At 42.5% G+C, this 24,568-nt stretch overlaps 1 protein-coding gene across 2 annotated transcripts; it reads right to left on the reverse strand.

Moving 5' to 3' along the window:
- Nucleotides 1-1,868: 1,868 nt before the first annotated feature.
- On the reverse strand, nucleotides 1,869-24,499 carry NAA50 (N-alpha-acetyltransferase 50, NatE catalytic subunit). 2 transcript variants are annotated; one of them, XM_050333902.1, is made up of 5 exons: nucleotides 24,339-24,499; nucleotides 9,871-10,007; nucleotides 9,276-9,395; nucleotides 8,280-8,346; nucleotides 1,869-5,843 (listed from the first exon to the last, which is right to left on the reverse strand). In XM_050333902.1, the coding sequence occupies exons 1-5, from the start codon at nucleotides 24,344-24,346 to the stop codon at nucleotides 5,663-5,665; spliced, it is 513 nt and encodes a 170-aa protein (XP_050189859.1). In that variant the 5' UTR covers nucleotides 24,347-24,499; the 3' UTR covers nucleotides 1,869-5,662. The 2 variants fall into 2 exon arrangements, with proteins under 2 accessions (XP_050189859.1, XP_050189860.1); XM_050333903.1 differs by having other exon boundaries at nucleotides 9,871-10,004; nucleotides 24,339-24,498.
- Nucleotides 24,500-24,568: the final 69 nt, after the last annotated feature.

The raw sequence follows: 24,568 nt of genomic DNA on the forward strand, positions 1-24,568 counted from the left end.
GGGATAGAGTAATCTTTCCGTTATCTATCTGAACTGATCCTCTTTGGGGGCAAGAGAAAAAGAGCATAAGGCAAGTCATTTGTCCCATACAAAGCATCTGGATTAGAAGGGTTGAACGGGCTTGGAGAACCCCCATGGAAAGGGAAGTTATACTGCCAGACACAGATCACAACACTCACCTGACAGCTTGGTTTGCTAGATACTAAAAGGACTTCACATAAGAGCTTTTTGGACAGGGATCTTTAAAGTAATCTAAGATACTGCAGGATCAGAGGATAGTATCCTCACAGGGACAGCAAACTGATTAAAAGACAGAAATCACAGGGCATAGAATGAAAGATCAGTTTTCACGCTAATGGAAGGTCAGCAGTGGAGTCAAAGATTTGTGCTGGGGTCTATATTCCTCAACACTGTTTTAAAAAAGGAAACAGAGTGAGGTGAAAAAGTATTAAGAATGAGGAGTGACAAGTGAACCTTCTAATGTTGAGTGACTGGGCATTGCAACAGCAAATTATTTCCAGCAGAGGTAAATACGGTGATACACACACTGGAGGGAAAAAAAGCAAGAATCCCAGTTTTTCAAATGAAGAGAATGACTTGGCTTACCACTCACTCACAATTACCACACCAGGATCTAGTATCAGTAACAGAGCAAACTGTTGCAACTCAGAGATAACAGCACACCTTGAGTCATTACAGGGGGCCTGTAAATACCCAAGTTTTGAAAGCAGTGACGGGAATATAACTCCCTGTAGAACCAGTACAGCTTTGTGAACAGGCAACGCAAATGATCAGAGGTATCTGCCAGTTCCCCTGTAGAGAAGTAACTCAATTGTCTAAAACTATACAGGTTGTTTGAGAGGTAACTAGGCTGAGAGCGGAGAAGGAAATAAGCATGACAGAGATCAATAAAAGCTGAGTGGTTTGGAGAACAGCTGCAGCAGTTTAAGTACACCAAAAGTTTTCCAGCCTCTGCAGCTGCTGGTGAGGCTGGATTGATGAAGGCTGCACTCTTGGTAGCCGTTCATCTCCAGCTGTGCCTTCCCAGCCCTCCAGCAGAGGTCAGGGAAGACAGCTGGTAGCAGCAGCTCAAGACTACAGACAAGTTGCAAAGCCTGAGCTTTGCTTTTGCACACTATTTTAATGAATGCAGCAACTCCGTTACTGAGAAAGAAGTTTTCAAAGTAGCTTAAATTTAACAGAATCCAATGTAGAACATTTAGAGAAACATTTCTTTTTCCCCAGAACCTGGGCCAGAGTGCAACTTCATCACTTCATAAATGGCACTTCAAAGCAGGAGAGAAGCAGAATGAAACTACAAAGAAAGAAATGGCTTTAACAGAAGAGATTGGAATAGGTAAAGAGAGAGATGAGTTTTACTTAAAGATCTTTCTGAGAAAAGTCACTATGGAAGAGTACATGCTGCATCTTAAGACCAGTTACTTTTACAAGTACAGACCACAGTTTTTCAAAGATCGCTGCCAAGATTTGTAATAACTTGCAGTTAATTTGAATACTTCAAATTATTTAACCTAGAAAGCCCAAAACAGAGTTCCTGATACCTGGTCTGTTTGTTTCAGGACTGCTCACTAATCAGTGCAAAAATATTCCAGGACAGTTCCCCTTCCCATGCTCTCCCTCCACAGGACAGGATTTCTGAGGAAAGGCTCATAACTTCAGCAAACAAACAGACCTCACTCTCCTCAGTTGTCAAGACACCCTTGGCATTCATCACAGCAATCCAACACACAGCTGATGTTACAAATCTTCTGTGTTACACAGTTTATGGAACATCTGAGGAATATTCTGTATCTGATTTCAGAGGGAAACAGCTGTACTGCAAAAAATTGCACGTGACAAGTTGTAAATGACATAACTCAAATAGTGCACGTTTATTCTGAACGGTATTTCTAAAGAGTTTGAGAAAAACAAAAACATGCTCCTGATGTACAACAAGGGCAATGATATAGATTAAAAATGGACCATCTTATTGTAAAGAATTTGCTCCCCCTGCGACTTAACTTGTAACATTGAGAATTCATCTGTAAACTGCGTAACAGCATACCTTTGACTAAACCTTGAACTCAAGAGACCAGGGGTGGTCTTAGCCAAATTAATCAGGAAGCAGTTGCAGATTCAAAAGAAACATCCAAGTCAGCAAACACTTTACAAAACACAGACTTTGTGCATAGCAGCTGACCCTGGATTACAACATGGGGGAGAATAAAACAATTTGGGGAATCAAATTTTTACTAGACACAGGGCACCATCAAGATTTAATGAAATATCACATAAGTTTGTTTCAATTGTAACAATATGCCATATTTAGTTGGCAGGTTTAACCATTAGCTGCATCATGTAAACTCAGCCAGTTTCTGTATACACAAAATAAATTCTCTCCCTTCCCCCTCCCAAAAACGAGGGATTTCTCTTCTGGATGATTCTTTTTCTCCTGTACCATGGTTTCCTCTAGTAGGAGTCTTTTAGTAGATAATATCTTCATATTTCAACCGACGTATGACAAAACCAGTTGCAGAGATTCAGCAATAACTTGTATATACACAATTTACACTCTAAAGCTGTTAAGTCACACACATTTTTCTTGCTAGATCTTCATCCAATACAGGAAGTGCTGGTGTTTTTTTTTCCCCACTGAAACTCCCAACTTTTGAAAAAATTACTTGCTCAGAAGCTGCTATTTTCAAGCTAAAGGGATGTGCTGCTGCAGCAACAACCAAAGTAACTGAAGTTCTCTGCAGTAAGCCCATCCTTCACACAGTTTCAGTGTCTCTGGGTAACAGCACTAAGATACAGCATTCTCCTCCCTCACTCACCATGGCTGATATACTAATAAAATACAACTGTTTGTCATCCAGAACTAGTGACCTTCACTTGCCCTTATCCATGTACAGGGAACAAAGCTTTCTGTGAGATTCAGATTAAACCTTGTATTCAAGATTCAACAACTGTTTTCCAGGATTAATAGCCTGGGAAAAGGAGTCTTAGATTTGTGGTTATTCTCTCTTCCACCTCCTACAAAACATTTTATCAGAAGTTACAATGAGGCAGGTCTGCTGTGGAATAGGAGCTTTAAGAATTGTTTTCATGGATACATTCATAGAATGATGGCAGCCCAAAGCAAAAAGAGACAGAAACAAAGGTTAATCCAAGTAAGTTCAGACATCAGACTCGTACTTTTAAACCTGAAGGAAAACTGTCTGTGAAACACACTGATTTGTGGAAGCCTACGACAACAGCAAATCCTAAGAGTTCATATCCCCACACCCATCTACCCAACCCAAACACTTACCACTTAGTTCTAGAAGAATGAAGAGCACTTTGCTTGGCACCAGAGGCAGCTATGGTCTGAGTTACAGCTGTGCTGCACAAACATCCTCAAATACAATACTATCTCTCTCTCTCCCTCCACATACTTCTCTTGGTTTGGTCTACAGATGGCCAGGGAAACTATGTTGGCATATGACAAGCTAATTGTGCTTCAATACACCCCCTTCTAGAAAGATGCTGGAACTGCCAATATAACCACCGTGAGCAGGTCCTAGCCCTACTGAAAATAAGCTTTTGTCAAAACTAGGCTGCCTCTGGCCAAGGGAACCGTTTGCATCTTTCTAGCCAGAGTCTGCCACCGAGTATTGCAAACACAGGTGCTCAGGCCACGCAGATGGGCTGTTGTTGTTAACGATCTGCCCATCCCCAAGACTCAATTAGTGCAAACCCAGCAAATTAAGTAGCTGTTTTCCAGCATAGGTCAGTCAAGATGCACTCCAACAAATGCTACATACCTCTGGGAAAGAAGGAGTAATTCCATAGCAGCTCATGTAGTTACCCCCTGGATATCAAAGACCACATAATGTGCAACGAGGGGTGCCGTCTCTTGCCTCACCACAACTCCCGTCTTGGAATCCTTGGTTCCCAAGTCACCCTCTAATGACTGGACAACACCTACTAACCAGATGTGTGCTGCAATGCGCACTACAGGTTGGAGGCTTTCAGAGCGGATGAATTCAAGATGCAGATTTAAATTTTAAAAAGCAAACAGGAAAGGAATGCAGTTCAGCATCTACTTGGGGGATGGGGCAGGTTGGTGTTGTCTCAGCTCAGTGCACTTTCCCAGGTGCTTGGAGAAGAGTCCAAGCTCAAGTTGGTATTTATATTGGCATACATAAAATCGCTGGCAACAGTGTATAGGAAAGGAGCACTGATATTCACGCAAACAAAGCATGAAAGGATGCAAAGCAGAGCTTAGTACAGTTCACTGTAGCCTCAAGTTTACAGTACTAGGAAGAAGCCAGTCAGCCTATTTTCCAAACCCATAAAATGCTCTAATATATGCTGCTTTCTCCGGTGCTCCACGAACACCCTCTCACAAGAGGAGAACTGCATTATTACTACTGAACAGGGAAAGGGGAAAATAATCCTCAAAGGAGCAAACTGTGCAGTTCTTCACCATCTCCTCCTGAAGGAGCGCATGAACACAGCAAGCCAAGCCAACCCCAGGCAAATCCAGGAGACCCCTGCAAAGCTATGTGACGAGGGTCAGACTCGTGCCCGCCTTCTCAGCTTGCTGCCTGGTTTCCTCAACCCTTGCCTCATCTCTAGATGTGTCACTACAGGTTTAGTAGCTGTAACAAACTGGAGACAGATGCTTGGTTATGTGATCAAAGCTGGTAAGGTGGTCACAGTCATTTTTCCCATCCCAACAGCACAGGTAAAACTAGCTCTCAATGAGCCCTACAGCATTTCACCCATTTTTAAAGCAAGGGTCTTGCCTCAGGATCTGTATTTTTACAAGGTTACTCTTACCAGCACCAGATCCAGCTTTTACTCTGGCAGAAGTCTGCTGGGAATTGGGTAAATAAAAATAAAAAAACCCAAAAACACAAAGACCACACTAAACCCTCCTCTCAGTCAGTTAAGAAGTGTAGCACCAGCTTGGGTGAGGAGTATTTAAAAAAGCATTCAAAAAGATCAGCCCAGGCAGAGTGAAAAGGTATGGTAAAGTAGCCCACCCTTCTCAGCAAAAGATGGAGGAAAAAGCCATACTCAAAAATATTGGGAAGAACTAAATATACTTTTTTGAGGCAGGGAGGGATTTAAGAAGAAGAGTGGGAAGTACTGAAGTAACATTCAAAGGTTGGGGGAGAGTAAAGTACCCTGTAGGTTATAAAAAACACGATAATGTAGGAGTCAAAGGACAAGATATTGCTTTGCCTTTTTTCCCCCCATTGGATTTACATTCTGCTTACTGAAAGAGTAATTCTGAAGGAAACTTGTCATCAGGATAACCTGCTCAAGCCCTCCACACCTCAAACTTAAAAGAGATCTGCATACCTTTTCCCACCCCAACAGAAAACAAAAAACCAAGCCCCCTCAAAAAGAACCCCACCAGAAAGGAGAGCTCAAAAAAAAAACCAAACCAAAACCAACCAAAACCCAACCCCAAACATGATTGGATAATCCTTGGAAGAAGCATTACATTTTGTTGGAGAGAGGTCAAGGAAAAAAAAAATTAAGATGAAGCGGTGGAGTAAAAAAAAAAAGAAACAAACCCAAAAAAAAAAAAAAAAAAAAAAAATCAAGAGGCCTCTCTTTCCTTATTTGGCGACAAGCAAGTGCAAGAAAGTGTCCGATGGGATTTTGTTCAGTTGTCGGTCTTTTGCACATCTGCATTCTGGCCAAGACAAGGGGCTTTGAGGTTTTTCTGCAGCACGTGGGCATCTGCGGGCTCTATCCTCTTGTAGTAGTTTTTCTTCGTCTCAATGATCTCAAAGCCAAACTTTCTGTAGAAGTCAATTGCAGACTCATTGCTGATCTGGACATGCCTGGGACAAAAGGCAGGAGAGAGCGACAGGTATCAGGATTCTGCCTCCACACCCAGAACGGTCAAAGACAAGATAAGAAAAGGAGCTACCCAGCTCCTTCTAGCTGTCTAAAGACAGAGACAACAGTGTAAATTGAGGATTGGAAATTCTGGTCTTCCCAAACCAGTTCTGAGCTAACACTCAGCTTCTGGATGGCCCATGGCAACCAATAATAGTAAATGTTTCCCCTCAGTAAAGTTCTTTTAAGGAATACAAAATAGCAGAGAGACTCTAAAGCATTACTACCCTCAGTAATTACAATTTTTCTTAATCTGGAAATGGCAGATACTTTGTGGAAATACATAACAGAGTTTCACTGTAGGGCCAACTTTAACATCCTGTAGTAAACACTTCTCAGATGACCAAAGGAGTTGTCTGAGTGGTGATCCCAACACACTGCAACATAAAACTGGCAACTGTGTTTGATATGATTTTAACACCTTGCTCATTTCTAACTACCCCTCTCTCCTCACAAAAAAGCTATGGCAGCACAAAGAAGCCCTGTGGATTTAAAAAGTCCTTTCCCCTTTCTTGCCCCTTTCATCTATTTCCCCCTGAGTTTTACAGACTTTGCTAGCAAATTTCAAGAGTTCAAGGCCTCCAACACAAACAGCCATCAGTACTTCATCCAAAGTGACTAGGACATCTATTTGCACAAGTTTTATTAAAAAATAGAAAAAAAAAAGAAGAAAGGAAAAAAAATGTTTGGCTCAAAAGGCATTCATTAAACACTCCCAAAATTCAGTGGACACCACACAAACTCGTGAATCACTTTGTCATGACAACACGCTGAATAACCATAGAACCAAAGCAACTCTGGAAGCAACAGCAAAACAAAACAAAAGATCTCCGTGTTAAGCCCCATGAGCATCAAATAGCTAAAAGGAAACTTCATAATAATGACAAACTTAGGCAGTGATGTTAAACTGGGTGCTAAGCTGCATAAGTAATGTGTTCAGATAGAATATACACAAGCACCAGACATAGTAATAAAATCAATGGGCCACTAAAAGAACTTTGTTATGTCCAGTTTTGGGGGTTATTATCATTCCAGAATCCTTACTCTGAGAAGTGTAACGAAGGATTTGGCTTTTTGCATTACTAACAGCAAACAGCCTCTTCACTGTGCACAGTAACGGGCAAAAACAAAAGCCCCTGGGCCATTAGCAGGTTCACTGCCACTTCTGAGGAAGTAGAGCAGGAATACAAGCCAAAAGCAGCTTTACTCAGACTCCTCTTTAAAACACATGTTCCTCTTATAGAGGTGGTACAACTAAACAACAGTAGAGGATGTGGAAGACTTTGCACCTCCATGGCAGAGGTGGACTAAGCTTGAGGAGAAAGTCACTCCATTTATAGTGATATCAGTGTATGAAACACTCCTCACTCAGCATCTCCAACAGCCCTGGCAAGAATTCAGGGTGTAGTTCTGCAGCAGCACAAGTCCATCCATGCCGTACCTGCTGCAGGACTATCTGTAGCAGTGCATTGTGCTTGTAGTGGTGTAAGCAGGCAGTGATGGACAAGGAAAAAGCTGGCTTAGAGAAGTGATCAGGCCAAAAACTGCATCAGCTCACTTGGTAATTGCACAGACACCAATGCACAGGACGAAGTGTGAAGCCAGCAGCAGAGGATAAGAAGGGCTTTGGTATCTATGGATTTCAGGCTCTATTTCCAGGGAGACCTATTAGGATGGCTGCCCTCTACCCTGGTGCTTGTTCTCGTTTGCATCATGCCAAGTGCTTGTGCACATGTGCAGTTGATTAAAAAAAAAACAAAAAAAAACACAGAAAGCCTTCCCCAGAACCACACTAAAACAAAAAACAACACCCAGAAACAAAACTGAAAACAGCTTCCTCAGCTGGGTCAGGGCACTGATCTAGTTTATTGTGCTGCTGTACAAATAGCTGACCTGTCAGTGTGCAAGAATGGGAATAGCAGTTGGGCCTTACTACTGAATGTAAACTTTGAGTGCTTGCAAGCATCTCTGATCTGATGTTCTAACCCACAGCGTGCTGTCACAACAGACAGATGGCAAATGCATCAAAACTGCATCCAAGACTGAAGGCAACACTGCAGGATAAAAATAAAATCCTTTATAAAAAGATTTTTTTTGTCATACAGTGTAATTTTGCTCTAGAACATCATTTTGTAACTAAACCACTTTCAAATTCAGCAATCTTGCAAAAACCCTTGTAAAGCAAACAAGCTTTTGGTATTCTCAGCATCACACAACAAGCCTAGAATGTGACTCTTGGCTTTCTTGCTAGTTCTTAAAAGAATTTGCATGACCCCACTAAAATACATACTAAAAATGCTCTTGGATCTCCCTCCCTTTGCTCCCTCTCTACCTCTGTCATCTCTCAGAAAATGCATGGGTATAACTCCTTTACTTACAGATAGATGTTGTCAAAAGTGCCGTCTTTTTCACAAATGTTTAAGACGTGATTCAACATTTTAGTTCCTGCCGAAAGGTAAACAGATACTTCAGAAAACCAGAAGGGCACAATTAAGTACTTAGCTAGCTGCTTTCTTGAGGACAGGCAGGTTAACTGTAGGTAGACCAAAATGACAGAGCTTGTGAAAAGTAGGAAAGGCAAGTAATAATGTGCAGGCATTTCACTGTCTCTCTGACTGCTCACAAACTTTAATTCATTGTTGCTTTGAAGAAAATAAAAAACCCACAATAGCCCAGAAGCATATTTTAATACTGGCTTCAAGGTCTCAAACTCACCTCAAAATACGGTCAAAACAATGTATAAAGCAGTGAGAGCACTGGTAAGTTTTTCTACCAAAGACCTAGTAAAATAATTTAAAATAAAGTTATCTTTTCATTCCAGTTGATCAAAGCAAATGGGTTACTGTAAGGTCTTGCTAAATCTGGCCTATGTATTTGCAATGTAGAACAAAGAACAAAATGCAGTATAGACAGAAACCAGGTACTACCCCTGAGCAGCAATGATCAGTAGTGATAAAGACAAAATAAACAGAAAAACCATACATTTAGAAGAGTGGAAGGAGAAGCCAATGAAGGAATGTTGTGCTCCATTTATGTATGATTTGCATACCGGCTACATACTGCTAACAAATTATTTCATCTCTCCGCATGAATTTTCACATCCAGAAAAGCAGAGTATTTACATCATAGTATGATAATATGGTTAAGATTAAAATAATTTGAAACCCTGAATTAAAAAAATCTACAAAATGTCCATTTCTGAAAGGCAGGGGAAAAAAGAGCACATAATAAATCATCACTCTTTCCCTCAAGTCCCTTCCAAAGAAATCAGTGGTCTAAAAGTGCACTAACTTTTAAAAATCTGAAAGCACATTTAGAATGCTGCACAGCAATCTGGTTTCTCTGGTGACTCAGATACAAAAGATCCTCCTTACCTATTCCTAGCCTTCGGTAGGGTGCCAGGCATCCAAGTGTCATGATGTAGAGTCTCTTCTGATTCTGGGAGTGATCCACCCTACAGCACACTGCTCCCACTGCAATATCATTGAAATAGGCTGCCAGGGAAAGAAAGAAAGGGTTATCAGTCACAAATCTCAAACTATACATACAGCTCCTTCATTTACACCCTAGATCTTCCTCCCTCCCCTCCTGCTAATTCTCTCATCCAGATAAAATATCATACATTGTGGATTCACACTTGGAGTGAAGTTACCAGTGGTGCTCTAACACAGTGGATGCTTATTACCATTCAAACCAACCAGCAGTGACATCAGGAGGTAAGCTGGTAGCACACAATTGTTTTCTGCTGGAACAGAAAACGTGCGTATTCCCAGTGGGATGTAATCTATTTAGAACACAAACCCTCTGAGGCTGGGACTGCTGCTTTTTTTTTTTTGAAGTTCCCAAAATGGTATTTTTCATGATGTAAACCAACAAAATAGAAGGAGCTGCTGTTCAAAACCATTATGGACAGCAACAATGAGCACTTCTGCTACCACAGCCCACAATTACCGGCAAAAACACTTGTACCTAATTTGGCTAGTTCGCCAACCTCCAGTACATCCTTGTAGAACTTGTCATTGTAGCTGACAGGAAAAATGACCTGGTTTAGCCTCTTCAGCTGCTTAATGTTGTGTGGCGTCACATCTCCCAGCTCGATCCGGCTACTGGAACAAATCAAAACATGCTTAACATCTGACACACAGCAAAATTTTTAAGGACACAAAAAATTAATTATTTTATTTATGCTTAGAAAACTGTCCCACCTAATCATCAGTTCAATACACATTTGAACTGCCATGTCCAACCTAGACAATTAAGTCTTATGTTGGTGGCTGATAGAACTCTCAAATCTAATTTCAGTAAGTACATAGTCAGAGATATCTCAGGCCACACTTAACACTAATGTACCATAGCACACAGTGTGGTTTTGTTGGGTGCGATACAGGAGAACACGAATCTCTGCAGAAGTATCAGCTTTAATTTTATACTGCTAATTGTCCCCCTGATCATCAAGATCACAAGGGGAAAGAAAGGAAAACCCCAAAGAAAATACCAGAGGAACAGAAAGCTAGAACAGAGACCAAGGAAATTAAGTCCTTATCCACATTTCATAGACAGCCTTAATTTTACCACCTATCAATATAAAGCTTATGCTTAGACAAAGACTAAGTCACTAGTAGACATATTTCTCTAAAAAGCAACAGTACTGTGTAAAGCAAACATACTAAGCCTGTTAATATGCAAGTGTGCCCCTCTCAAGGTGGTATCTGCATCTACTACGATCATCTCTGAAGTAATTCTTCCTGCTCACTGAGAGTAGAATCACAACTTTAAAATATCAGTACTGAATTAAACTGAGAACAAACAGACCAAGCTTCTCTCTTTTCTAATACTAACTTCCTGACAGAAACACTCCATACACAGAAGCAAACCTAAAAAAAACTAAAGAAAAATAAATTAGGAGATCAGCTGCCCCTGGGTGAATGTAAGCAGTTTTAACAAGGTCTACAAGAATGAAAAATAAAAAACCCAAGATAATCAAAATCATTTCCCAAATGGTCACCAGAATACGAGGGCAGGTACAAAGCCAATACACATGGAATTAGAAATGCACAGAATTCTCAGTTCACCTCAGCAACCAGATTGTTTTCTGCCCAAACAGCAGGAGAGACACTGTTCGCCTTTAGAAAAAAAGTCAAATTCCATTTTCAAAGAAGCAGCTTTCTAAGATCCTTGTACGTCAGGCTTGAAGTTCATTCTAGTAATGTGCTGCTTTCCATTTCCAATGTCTCTTGTGCCTAGACAGATTGTTTTTCAGATAGGTTAATGCTTGGGACACAACAGCACAAGTTAATTTAAATAACACAGTGACACAAATGAAGATATAATAACCAACAAGTTCTTTTTCTTCAAGAACTGTAACAAGCAATGCAGAGTATAATCTGTCTCTGTTTTATTAACTGACCTTGGTTATACATAAAAACCTCCTTAAATGATTAATACTCCAGATATCAGTTTCAGTAGTCCCTACCAATGATGAGTGATAAATGCACAATGCTCTCTGGGCATTGTAGTGCAGCCTGCAAAACTATCAGAAAAGGCTACAGGAATGGAGCCTTTAATTTTTACTTCAAGAACCATTAACTTACCTTCACACCTACTTCCTCTTTTTACAGCAAAGAATAAAGTCTTCAGTTTTGCAGAGATATCAAGGCTCATACTGCATGACACAGATCAGACAATCTCCCCAGTGTTCCCTACAGAAGCTACAAAACTTGTAAGTAGGGCCTATCTTTTAGAGGACCACCAAGCATAAATGGACAATTGACAATTTTGTAATTCTCCACGACATTAACATGTTTGAGTTACTGCTTTGAATTAACAGATGGCATTTACATATCAACTTCGCTGACTCCAAAGTTTAACCTTTTTGTCACGCATCTGCCAAAGAGATTAAAAAGCCCCCTGATGCCAATCATCTCATGTCAGTGTGGGTTCCTACAAACTCTTCCAGGTAGCTCCTCATCTATCCTCCCACCACCACACTGCACATGTCAACCTTTTTCCTCCAATTGCAAAGGCACTTGCTAAGCAATAAATCCTAGTAGTTTGCCCCTGAGCTCTGCTCAGTTGTACAGCCATCTCCTGAGAGGCATCTCACTACATGGACAGTATGTTCTCCAACAGTGATTTCAAGAATGACAGAAGAAGCAAGAGACTCCATATTCTTGCATTTCATCCATGTCAAGATACCCAGGCATACCATAGGCAAAAACAATAGGTTATATGTCTAAAGTTTCTTGCTACAAGCCCTACATTATACTGAAATAGTCTGCAGTATCTCTTTTCTGTGAGTCCTACCACAACTAGCCCTTTGTTTCACAACCTTTCCCATCTAGATTATTTTTGCTCTCAAGACACCTTTCTTCATGTTTGCCATTTGTCTGAGCCTCCCTTTAGTAATTCTATTCCAACACACAGTAACTTCTGAGCTGGAGCCCCTGGTGGTCTAGTGGTAAAGGCGCGGCGCTATCACCCTGGAGACCCGGGTTCGATTCCCGGTCAGGGCCACTCCCGGGCAGGTGGGGCTCGTTAGCCCTTAAAGGCAACCCACCTACGTCCTGAGGACCTCGCTGCCACTGTCCAAGCTCGCTTGGCCCCGGCAGATGAACCTTAGGATTAAAGGGTGGGCTCAGTTCCGCGCACACTGTGTCTCACCTAAAAAATCCAATGCGCAGGCTGGAAGGTGGAAAGACCTTCCCCGGATCTTCGCTCGTGAAGACTGGCCATTATTAACTTCTGAGCTAGTAAGGATGATCTCCTCACACCACAGAAGTCATTAGATAGTGGAAAAACTGTAATGCTTGCTTTATGCCCAGCTGTTCAGCCCAGCATGGCAGGGCTTCTTCAGGCACACAGAAGGCAAGTTGTGCCCTTTTCAAATCCCAACCAGCAATGCTGCTACCTCTTCCTCACAAAGGGCAGGAATAAAACTGGCATGTCTGTTCCTGGGTATATTTCTACCTGTGAGAGAGCTTTGCTGGAGCAGAGCACCTCAGTAATCTTGTACTAGGAGAGAAGAGAAGACTGAACAGCCACCTTTGCTGCCATCTGCATCAGAGTGGAAACCAAAGGGAGCAGGTCTCAATTGCCCAGGTAGGTCAGACTAGCTGCAGTGTAGGAGGTCAGCAATGGAGGAGACAAATTTCACACTCATATTTAGTCATTGAAAGCCTAGACCTCTTCTCCAAATGATAGTATATTAACCTTGGTGATACTTTTCTTTATATCAGTAGTTCCAAGCTTCAACAGATCAGCAATGCTAGCATGACGAATTCACAGTAAAGTGGTGAACTCACAGCAAAGTTGTTATACAGCAAGTCCCTTTCGATACTTGAGCAAAAATCTCTGACATAGACCATCATCAGGTAGTGTGTTTTCTAATATTATTTTAATATTAATTAGTTACTAATGAAACAAATGAGGCATTAGAAGGCAGTTGCTATGAAATATTTACAATGACAGTGCAACAGGACACAAATACATTATCACAGGCAACCAGGGCAGGATGTCTAAGAAAAGGACCATGGCCAGAAGACAGACCTTCACCAAGAAGGTTTCAGACAGACAGTAAATAAATAAATAAATAAATAAATGCAGAAGCAGAGTCTAAGGCTGCTGGGAGCTGCTGAGCTGAGACATCACCCCTGAGGCTGGCATCAGGCCAGAGAAATGAGTTCCAGTAGTAGGTGTCTAAAAGGTGCTTGTTGACAGATTTCCTTGAGCCCTTAGACTTCCCCCCCCTCTATCTCTCACCACTTGCCACATTCACTGCTGCCTCCTGCCATTTCCTGCTGCCTGCCTCCTGTGCTCTGTCACTAGCTGGTTCCTCGCTGTTCGAGAGTTGCACCAGGGCCAATATTTTATCCTGGAGGAAAATACGAAAAGGGTTTGAGAAACACTGCAGGAAGCATAAATCAATATGCTAAATACATCTGTTTAAATAGTACGCACTAAAACCATAAATTGCTTTAATGTATAGTACTAGCTGATTAAATCAGCACATCTATTATGCACAAAAACATTTAATAAGCAAACTAAATGAGGATGTGGAAAGTAAGACCCACATCATGAGAGTTCATCATTTTGCCCGAGGACAGTGTGGCAAAAGTGCCACTGTGGCCTTGAGTAAAATCATGGGAAAGCTGGCACTGCTGCCAAAAGCAGCAGTCTTGCTGTCCCCAAGCCACACATTCCTGTCTTCTTTTTGGCACAAACATTTGTGCAACAATGTGGTGAACCAACACCAATTAAAACTAACCTAGCCAAAAAAAGAAAAGTTTAGTTTTAACCCACATCAGTCCCCTGACTGGGTTCACCACACAAGTCTTCTGCCCGCATAAAGAGAAAACAAGTTGCCAGAGGCAGAACTTGTTGGTTCTTGAACAGAAGTGCCAGTCTACCCCAGTTTAACCTGGAAGCACTGTGCAAGAGCAGCACGAGGATGCAGATCTGTCAGTACATCTGTGAACACAATACCATGTCCAGCTGATATTGTGCTACACTTCATCATCTGCAGAACAACATACCCTTTAAGGACTTAAAAAAACTACTCCAAATATCCAAGTCAAAGCACCTGTAACAAAGGATACAAAATGATCACTCCCTTCTTTTCACTGGAGTAAAGCAAATAGCTTTGTGTGGTTTTTTTGGTGGTTTTTTTTTTCTTAAGTTAGTTTGTTTTCAACAGCTAATTACAACTAGACCTGCTTCTTCAAGCTACTTCTCAGCCAAACTGGTAAGTTTGCCTTGTCAGCTAAGGTCTGATTAGGCCAGTCCTATACATTCCCAGTCAGTAGAGGGTGTATCAGAAATACCTATCCTCTGCTGTTGCAAAGAAAAAAAAAAATTTATGAGCCCAAATTAGCAGAAAACAAAGATGTGTACAGAGCCTGAAGCACCCAGAAGGGACATGCCCTTCCTTAACAGATTATTCGACTCTATGATGCCAACAATATTACTAAGAAGATACATGCTACTGACAACCCACATCTCAAATGGCACTCCATGGAGCATGCAATAGTCAACTGTACTTCATCTCAACTTCTGGAACAACTCAAGTACTCATCCCAAGCAACTATTTTTAACATGGAGGAATGAGGGATTCCTGGGTCATCATGTCAGACCTCTTACTACTACAGTGTTCTACAAATCCATACCCTTTCCTTGATGGAATAACAGCCCTCTGAAGCCACTTAAACATCTTCTATTGTAAGGCTGTTCCCAAGATACCATTACTCCCATAATTAGGTTTTCTTCTGATTTCCATCCTAAATGTACTCAAGTCTACCTATATGCTGTCTGGAGATGATGGGTACCAATAAAGCCCATCATACATGCCTTTTCAGAGTTATGATCTCTTTATAGTTTTCTTCTAACCAAAGCCAAGCTCCCAGCCTCCTCTAAGACTGGCTTGCAAATACTACTATTTTCATACTAGCTCTTCTTCACATTCCTTCAAATTAAAACTTAATTTTCCTTAAACACAACCAACCAAAACTGCTGATAGCACCCCAAACACTTCCTATGGTCTTGTATAATGACAATAAGTTTTTCCTGTCTCTACCAGAAGCTTTTTCCTGACATACCACAGAATCACAGAACATTCTGAGTTGGAAGGGACCCACAAGGATCTTCAAGATCAACTCTTAAGTGAATGGCCCATACAGGAATTGAACCCACAACCTTGGCATTGTTAGCACCAATATCCTAGGATCCTTGCATTTCTCACAACTGCAGCATTCTGTGACTTGGTTACTGGGGAAAAAACATTGAAACTTCACTAGTAAAGGGAACTGGTTCCTGCTGCATAAGGCTGCTATCTGTTAAAAGCTCACAGCAACACTGCCTAGTGATGTAAGAGCAGAAGTGAGGAGTGATCCACAAAATCCGAATGGAAGTGTGACTTTAGTGAGGTGACATGCACCAGTAACTGAAACTGGATGCATGCCCAGAACATTGGCATTAACACTCCTGCTCTTGCATGCCAGTGCCCCAGTATCCTTCAGGCACTGGCTAGAAAAAAACCTCACACTTTTTGTAGAAACAAATGCAATTCCAACTAGTCCCGATGCAGTTGCATTCCTCTACCTGCAGTTTACTACAGGCCTGTTATTTAAACACAGCCTATTTTTCCTGCAATGTCTTAAATTTATAATGGTGGAAGTAACACAGGCTAAATGAGACACTAGTGTTAGTTACGCTAAGACTGCCTTTTGCTGCTCAACATATCCCAAAGGAGAACTGCTACACAGAATGACAGCTCAAGAAGCAGCCAATTTCCAGAGTTACAGTTCAAGAGGAAACACAAATCCAGTCCCAGGGAATATCAAGCACTGAATACCAGTTTAGAATGAACCTCAGGGAGAAAAAAGGGGAATCTTGAGTTTCTAAATGCTGTAAGAATCTCAGTCTCATTCAACTTTAAATAGTGCAAGTCTCTCCCCAGAGGGATGTGCCTGACTGAAACAGATCTCCACGTAACTGATAGCTGGGCTCGGCTTATTGAAGGCATCTGGCCTGCTAAATTTAGCAGAGTTGTATCTGAAACTTGCAAAACTTACTGAGGTACTGTCAGTCAGGATAGGGAGCGCAGAGAAACGGGCCCTAACAAATTAAGAGGACTTCAGAGAAGGTTTGTCACCTGCCAAGTGGCCGGCTAAGCTTTATTGCTTCTATTCCGGCTTCCAAGTCAAAGCAGGAGTCTAGACAGGATAATCCACTCATAAAATAAAACCAAACCAGAACGATGAAAGCTATAGACCTGAAGGGTGTGGCTTTGCTTAGAGTCAACTCCAAGGCCAAAAGAGCTTCTGCAGTGTTTTGGGTTCAGAGGTTGTTGGGTTTTTCTGGTTGCTTTGTTTTTGTTTGGGTTTTTTTTTTTAATAGATGAGCTGTCTCGCTAGGCACACAACTAATCTACTTCTTGTGGGCAGACCAGTATGTTTTCAATTATCTCCAAGATCTGTGGGCTGTGTACCTACTCTGCCTCACTTGTCAGAAAACCAGAAGGATACGTACAAACCTAGCATGGAAAAATCTTACCGATTTGCTTCTGAGTCCCCCAGTCTTCTTTAGCCCCTTACTTACTACTGAAAACGTATATTTGCACAACACCTGATACCCTGCTGGAAGTTACCTCTGGCTGTATGCTGGTCTGCAGAAGGGTACAGTGATGTACAGAAGAAAGCTACGCAATTTTAGAATCAGAATTATCAGAAAGCTTCATTCAAGACTTGTAATTCTAATGGATCTCACTGTGAATAGGTTTCACTGTCATGCATCACTATTCCCCAAGACACACTTTAGACCCTCCTCGCCTCCCTCATTTCTAACAAAAAACCCCCAAACCAACAACAAACCCACAGCACATTAAAGTCAAGTTTCTTTATTTTATTTGGATATTTCACTCTGCTTCAACCAGAAAACCTGACCACTTACAAAAGACTGGCCAGTCTCCACATGCAAGAAGTGAAGTTATGCTATAATAGCCTCACGTTTTTTCCAGCTCGAAAAAGTTCTATAAGAGTTGTACTAGACCTCAAATCTAGGCTCAATTGTGATCTCAAAAAAAGAAAATCCAAACTCTCCCCTGCCCAAAAAGACAACCCTAAAACTAAAGTAGCAGCACAATCATGAAGCATATCAGCTGTCTAGATTATGCAAGTGCAAGGGGAGGTAGTGAGGTCACTCCAAAAAGTGTCAAATAAAAATAAACTTTCCTAAGAAAAATAAAAGTTATCTCATTCTGCAGCTGGATACAAAAAACCAGTAATCACCATGCCCACCTGACAGAACTTTCAAACTCCAAAATATCAGAAATAAATACAGCTGGCCTACAACAGAAGAGCAGCCATACATACATCGTTCAGTTGCCTATAGCACTCATGCTTCAGAGCACCTCACAGGGTTAAGGCCTCGATTTTAACTCTGCCTATCTCAGGTACATCTAAGTCAGGTGAAAGAGGAAACAACTTGCCTGCGATCATACAGCAGATAAAGAGCTGCCACAAATCCCAACTCTCCGATGCTCATCTAACCACTTTTCCTTATTAGTCAAGTAAGCTCAGAGGTCACATTTTGATCCATGATTGCAAAGCAGAAGTACTCACTAGTTTGAAAAAGCTTTGCTCAAAAATAATTTTGTGTCTCCATTACTTGTATCCTGAGACATCCTATAAATTACTGCCCTTTTCTATACCCTCAGTGTTCCCAGATACAAAAATTATAACACTCACTTGCCTTGTGGCAGATCATGACCCTTTGCTAATTAGTGTTCATGAAGTACCTAATGATCATCAGGTAAGAACACGGGCTTACATTCAAATTCAAAATAGAAGTGATGCTGGGTTTACAAAGTACTTTATTTACATAAATATAGCTCGAGGGCACTTCTAGTACTTACAGTAGACAACAAACTATAGAATTGACATATCAGGAGAAAATTACTTTTCTGCTTCCCACAGGTTACTGAAACACCTTTTCTTACAAATGCCTATGTCCATTAGAATAATTAAAAATAAAGTCAGGTCATTATGGGTTTCCTGCCTTTAGATGTCAGTCCAGGAGTTGGTGGGTTTTTTAAGGTGTTCAAATCACACATTATATTAATAATATATTGTGAAAAATTAACAGAGTGTACTATCAGTTTTATGTGTCTACCTTAAAACAATTCAAAAGCAACAATCATTGTAAGCACCTAACTTACAAGCAAAAAAAGCTATTTCCCTCCCTTCCCAATTCTCAGTAAGAAATAATTGCTCTCAAATGAAAATTTGTCCTAAGCAGGTAAAACCAAACAAGTCTCCTTTAACTGTAATTTTTAACCTAATTTGTGATCTTTACTGACAAGTAATTCCAAGTACCATGTAGAGAAAACTTTCATAAGCCTTCAAATGCTGCCCTGGGTCTCACCTCTCACCCCATACTCTCAAGAGAACATAAATACAGTGCTCAGATGGTGGAAATCAGACATTTTTCCAGGTTAGAGATTCTAGTCTGCTAAGGGCCAAAAATCACATGGAGCCTGGAAAAGAACAGGGAGAGGGAGAAGGAAGGCCAAGTGACCTCAGGAAGTACTTCATGCATGAAGATCTTACCATGCAGCACAGTATTTTATTTTCAATTAACTAAAGAAAAAAAAACAACTCTGCCCCTAGGAAAATTCAAATATCTTAATCTTAGTCACCTAGTGTGGGCAGAAATGGTTTAAACTCAGTTTTCTGTAAAGCCTTGTTTAATGTCCTTTCCGTAATGAATTAATTCAATATGCTTTGACACAAATACACAGTTACCCGTTTCAATGCTGTCCTTCTCCACTCCCAGGTCTTCAGGTCCAAGAGTCTCACTAGTTATTCTTCTATGCATAGACTGCTTCCCTCTTCCCCCTTGCTTCCCAATCTCAAATCTCCCTCCTGACAAACTTCTGCTTCTTTAGAACTCCACATACTCCACTTTTTCCCTTCCCCTCTTTCAGCAGGGAGCAGAAAGTAATCCTGATATTGCCTGCCTCACTTAGAGCAGTAGGGATGCAAGGAAATACTGCACTTCTCTCCTATTGATTCTCAAACAAAGATCCAACTTCTGTTCTCTCCTTCACCTCCTCTGGGTAAAAATATCTAGCGCCTTCTCAGATTATTGGGCTGAACACTTCTGATGGTTGCCAAATGGGCAGGCTCTTCAAGTTCTGAATAATTTCCACTTGGATAAAAGTGTTTTTCTGGCTCAACCGTCACCCATTATTCCCCATTTTAGAAGAGATTTAATGTGGCAAAGGAGGATGCATCATTTCTTGTCCTCAGGAGATGGCAGCAGAGTCTGTGCTATTTGGTGATTAACTAAAGATACTATATTTTTCATACAAGTGTCCCAAACTAGCAAGCCAATTTTCATATTAACAAGTCACATATACATGCGATAAGAACTGAATGGTCAAACAGCACTCAAAAGCCAAGACTGGGTTCTGAAGTCCTTCAATAAAATGGCCACAATCCCTATGTTACCTTCCTACCCTCCCAATCCTTCCTACTTCATGGAATGTCTTAATCTGGTTATGGAATTAAACTCAAAAAGGGTAAGAGTTATAAATCAGTTTAAAGCACCTATAACAAACTGTACTGAGTTTTTTATAACTCATTTAGAAGTTATTAAGCCATTTGTAAGCATCCATATAGGCAAGGTCTAAATTTACCATCCATGAAATTAAATGCAGAGTATAGCTCATACTTGGACATTTCTAGCTTCAGAAAAAGACTAAAAATAAACAATGATTTTCAAGCTCAATTACCTTTTTTTGTCTCCAGTGCATATGACAATTCAGCAGTTTTCTCAAACTTGAAACTTCCTCCAAAACAGGTTAAGCTTAGCCCTGTGCCTAACGAATGGAAACAAATCAACAGCTCTGCACAAACTCCACCATAGTAACTCAGGAGAGAAAAAACCCTCCCCGTTCTCGTGAGAAACATGCACTGCTTTGGAGACCTTGAAAGGTTTACTTTGTGCATCCTGGCCAAACAAGCAGAGATACCAGAGTTTACCATAATGATTCCCTGCACTTTAAAAACACTAGCTATGTTTCTGTTATGTTCAGTACTCCCCAGCTGTGATGTCTCTCCTACAAAAGCAGCCAGAATAGCACTAGCCTGGAAAGCCTCTGGATTAGGAAGGTCTCTGTGGCAGCAGATACCTGCTATGAAACATGCAGCCTTAAGGACTCTTCTGCAGCAAGTCAGGATCCTTAGAAACTACAAAACCTGAGACATAACTGTAAACACATAGAAATGAGAGGCAGTCTTCCAGGAATTTCTCACTCAAAAGCAGTGGACCTTACTTTCTGAGGCAGTGCTTTAACACACAGCCCTCTGCTCTCTGTTTCAATCAGTTTTTCATCACGTGGCTCAACACGTGCTGCCACATTACAATCCCACAGGTGTTTCCCATCAAAACTGAAGTTTGGTCAATGTGACAACGCATATGCACAGGATCACAGGCACCGGGCCCTGCTCAGAACAAGCACTACGTGCTCAGTGTATCTGACAGTCCCGGTCACGCAGCGGGTACAGGCGTACAATGGAGCGTGCAGGTCCTGCAGAACCCTCGTGTAACGTGGTCTTCAGGGAAGGCTGGATGCCTTAGTCTCCCAGGTTTCATCTGCACTGAAACAGGCCAGAAATGTACCCTTGCTTTAAGATATCAACAGGTCACAGACAGCAATAAGCAAATGCTTGAGAATCAATGCAAAATGTTGTCTTCTCCTTAAAACCAGTAGCTTAAGGACTGTAATGAAAATACAAAACCACCGAGCAACAAGTGAATCAACATCCTCAAAGCGGCAAAGCGCAGGGAGTATTATTTACATCTGGTCTACAAAAACAGCCAAATTACTACACACAGTAGAACCCAAGTCCCTCCCACTGGTTATTTTTCCTCATGCAAACCCAGTTCTAAAATAGATTTTCGAATTCCAGAACTAACAATAACAACATTTAGGAATACAATAAATGAAAAAATAAATGAATCTCTAGAGAATCATTAGGCTCACCAACAGAACAGTGAATTACCTCTGTTTGCAAGACACGTTTCAGAACAGGGAAACATGAGTCTACACTATTGAAATCATTTAGAAGGTGAAGATAGAGCAAACATAAAGGCAAGTATCACCAGTAAAACCAGGTGGGAACTAATAGCAGTTACCAGTTCAGAAGCTGTTCAACTCACCAAACAAGAGAAAACTCAAAAAATTGTAAGCAGCTGAGAAACCAAAAATCTCTGAAACCAGAGGTCCTTAGTAGAGGAAGTCACAGACACTATAACCTGCTATGCATTATTAACACACATCTATGTGTTACTTTGAATTCAGAGAGCTAAGAAAGAGGGCTGCAGTAACACGTTTAGATCTGAATCCTTTAGATCTGAAATTTGAAAATGTCAGTGAACTTGACAGTTTCTTCTTTAATTCTTTCTCTGCCCAAGTAGACTCTTCATAATTATAGCTGACATTATGTGTCTTAGCGCTATCGAAAATCATCCCTGCCCTTTGAGGTGTGGGTTACAATGCAACACATACACTCATAGAAAAAGTACTCAGATGGAGTCAGTTTGTTCAGAAGGACTTATCCACAATTTTGGACTCATACTGAAGACAGATCAGATCCCTTCAAGCACATCATTTTCTGTATGTGGGGAATTGAAGCTTTAGATCTATTTTTGGAGCCATCTTCTGACAGTACTTTAGGCATCTTCACCGATCTTTGTAACTTGACAAACAATTTGGATTTGTTTCAAAGTACCCCTGTGTAATTTATATATTCCTTTTGAAATATTCTCTAGTCCTTTGAGTCTCTCATTGTATTTAAATGGGGTTATTTTTCAATTTGAGTTCTGTCGGCGTATTTGCCTCCATCTGAAATTTTAGAGAACACCTGGATTCAATATGAGAATCTGCACAGGAATATGAATTTATTCTGCACAAGAACTTGCTGCGTGGTGCTAACAGTGTTTTGGCAAGACAGGAATATCTCTTCAAAGAGATGAAGGAGTACCAGAAAAGCACAGAGTACAGAGCCCAAAGGATAAGTCTTGAAGTTGAACCAGCGATAAAACTGCCTCTAAGTGAAAGTAAAGTAACAGAAATAAAGTTTGATGCTTTGGAAGCAGAAGAAGGGTATGTAGGTTTTTACTCCATAGCTTTTTATTAAAAAAAAAAAAAAAAGTTATGAAAAGTAAAAATCTCCACAAAATGAGAACTCCTGAGCAGTGCAAGCACAGCCAGGTTCAGTCCCTTGAGGAGCACCACAGCACAGTGCACAGCTCCGGCTGCAACCTGCCAGGAGACCCCCACGGCTCCAGCCAGACAAGCCCAGGCTGCCTTTCCCCTCACACATCCAGGTCCCAGTAACCCTGTCCCACAGCTGACACACGGCCAAGGCGAGGCTAAGCTGTAGCAAACAGCAGGACGGTCAACAAAGGATAAAAGGAAACCCAGTTCCATCGGGAGTGCTGCAGAACAACAATCACATCAACCGCCACCTCGCCTGGGCTGATCCTGCTGCCGCTCTCCTCACAAACTCCGCCATCCTCATTACAAGGTGACTAAGAGTGGGGGTGCCCTGTTCCATGCAGGGCGGTGCAGGTGCAATACCCCAAACACACCTATTCAGTGTCAGCTGAGAGTCACTTTATTTGCAATCGTTGCTGAGCCTCTTTCTACAGACACCTGCCAGCCCTCCACGATGCCTGAAGCTGCTTACACACTGTAAGAAACAGCTAAGAGTCTGTTATCAAGCAGTCTTGTGTGACCTCACCCCAATTGCTAATAAGCTAAACCCCTTACTATTTCTTAGTAAAAGCTTAAGTGCTTCAGCTTCCATTCACCCTGCCTTAAGCTGCCAAACTGGAATAATAATACCCATCATTGCATAACATCAGTTTCAAGGGGACTGGTTTAATGCTCTTTTGAGAAGTAGCTGTGGAAAGCTTCCTTTGTGAGAATGAAGAAAGTGAGGTACAGGAGTGGAACGATCACATTTCATGGAGCTGAAAGTGATGCTGAAATTAATAAACATTAGGCGATTTAACCAACATTGAAAAACCTGTCCCAAAGTGACCTGCACAAGGTCAGACAGGTCATCTGACACCAAAGCAGAACGGAGAGTCTAAAGGCCTCCAGTCTCCTGCTCAAACAAGGCACCTCGGTGCCCACACTGAGCAGGAAATCAGTGTTTCAGCCAACCACGCCTGAAATCTCCGGTTTTCAAGAGCCACAGCGAAGTGATGGCAGGCCGAAAGCAGCGTGCAACAGAAACGTGACACAGAACACAGTTCGTTTGTCATCCATCCACGCCGCACAGCCTCCACGTAGCAATTAAAGACTTAAAACCCGACAAAAAGTGCTAAGAGGACATTACACACAATAGCGCTGCAAAACCGCACGCACCAGAGGCTGGTAGCCTTTCCGCACAGACCGAGCGGCGCTTCTTCGCTACTGCCACACAAGGACGGCAGCCCGGCCAGGCAGGGGCGAGAGCCGGGTCCGCATCCCCGCCCGCTGTGCGGATTCTCGGGCACCGCAGGGCAGGATCCCCCCGAGCACGCGGAGTCGCCGCGGCCCCGGCGCGCCCGGAGCGCCCGTTCCGGCGGCGGCACGGCCAGGAAGGCGCGGGGGCTCCCGCGGGGAGCTCCTGCTCAGCCCCAAGCGCTCCTGCGGCAGCGCCGCCGGCTCTTCCCCCGCGGGAAGGGCTCCCCCGGCACTCGACCCCGCGAGCCCCGGCCCCGAGGGCGGGAGGGACGCGGCGATACCCCGGGAGTGCCGAGGCGGCTGGCACCGCTCGGTGCCCCGCGCCTCCTGCCCGCGGCGCCCGGGCCCGCCCCGCTCCCGCTCCCCGCTCCGCCGCCGGGCGACGCGGGCGGGCCCGGGCCGGGCCGAGCCCCGCACTCACCCTTTCATGGTGCGTCCGCGGCCTGCCCGGCCTCCGCGCTGGCTGCGTGCAGGGCCCGGCGGTGCGGGTGCGGCTCCGACCTCGCCGTGCTCAGCGCGGGCGCCTTATTCTCCTCCCGTTCCCGCTCCCACTCCTGATCCCGCTCCCGCTCCACATGGGCCTCCGCCCACCCCGCCCCGCCCCGCTGACCCCTCACCTCACGCCGCGCGCTACCCGCCCCGCCCGCCGCG

The sequence above is a fragment of the Myiozetetes cayanensis genome, unplaced genomic scaffold (assembly GCF_022539395.1).
Source record: "Myiozetetes cayanensis isolate MyiCay16 unplaced genomic scaffold, myiCay2020 scf5-8, whole genome shotgun sequence".
NCBI lineage: Eukaryota > Metazoa > Chordata > Aves > Passeriformes > Tyrannidae > Myiozetetes > Myiozetetes cayanensis.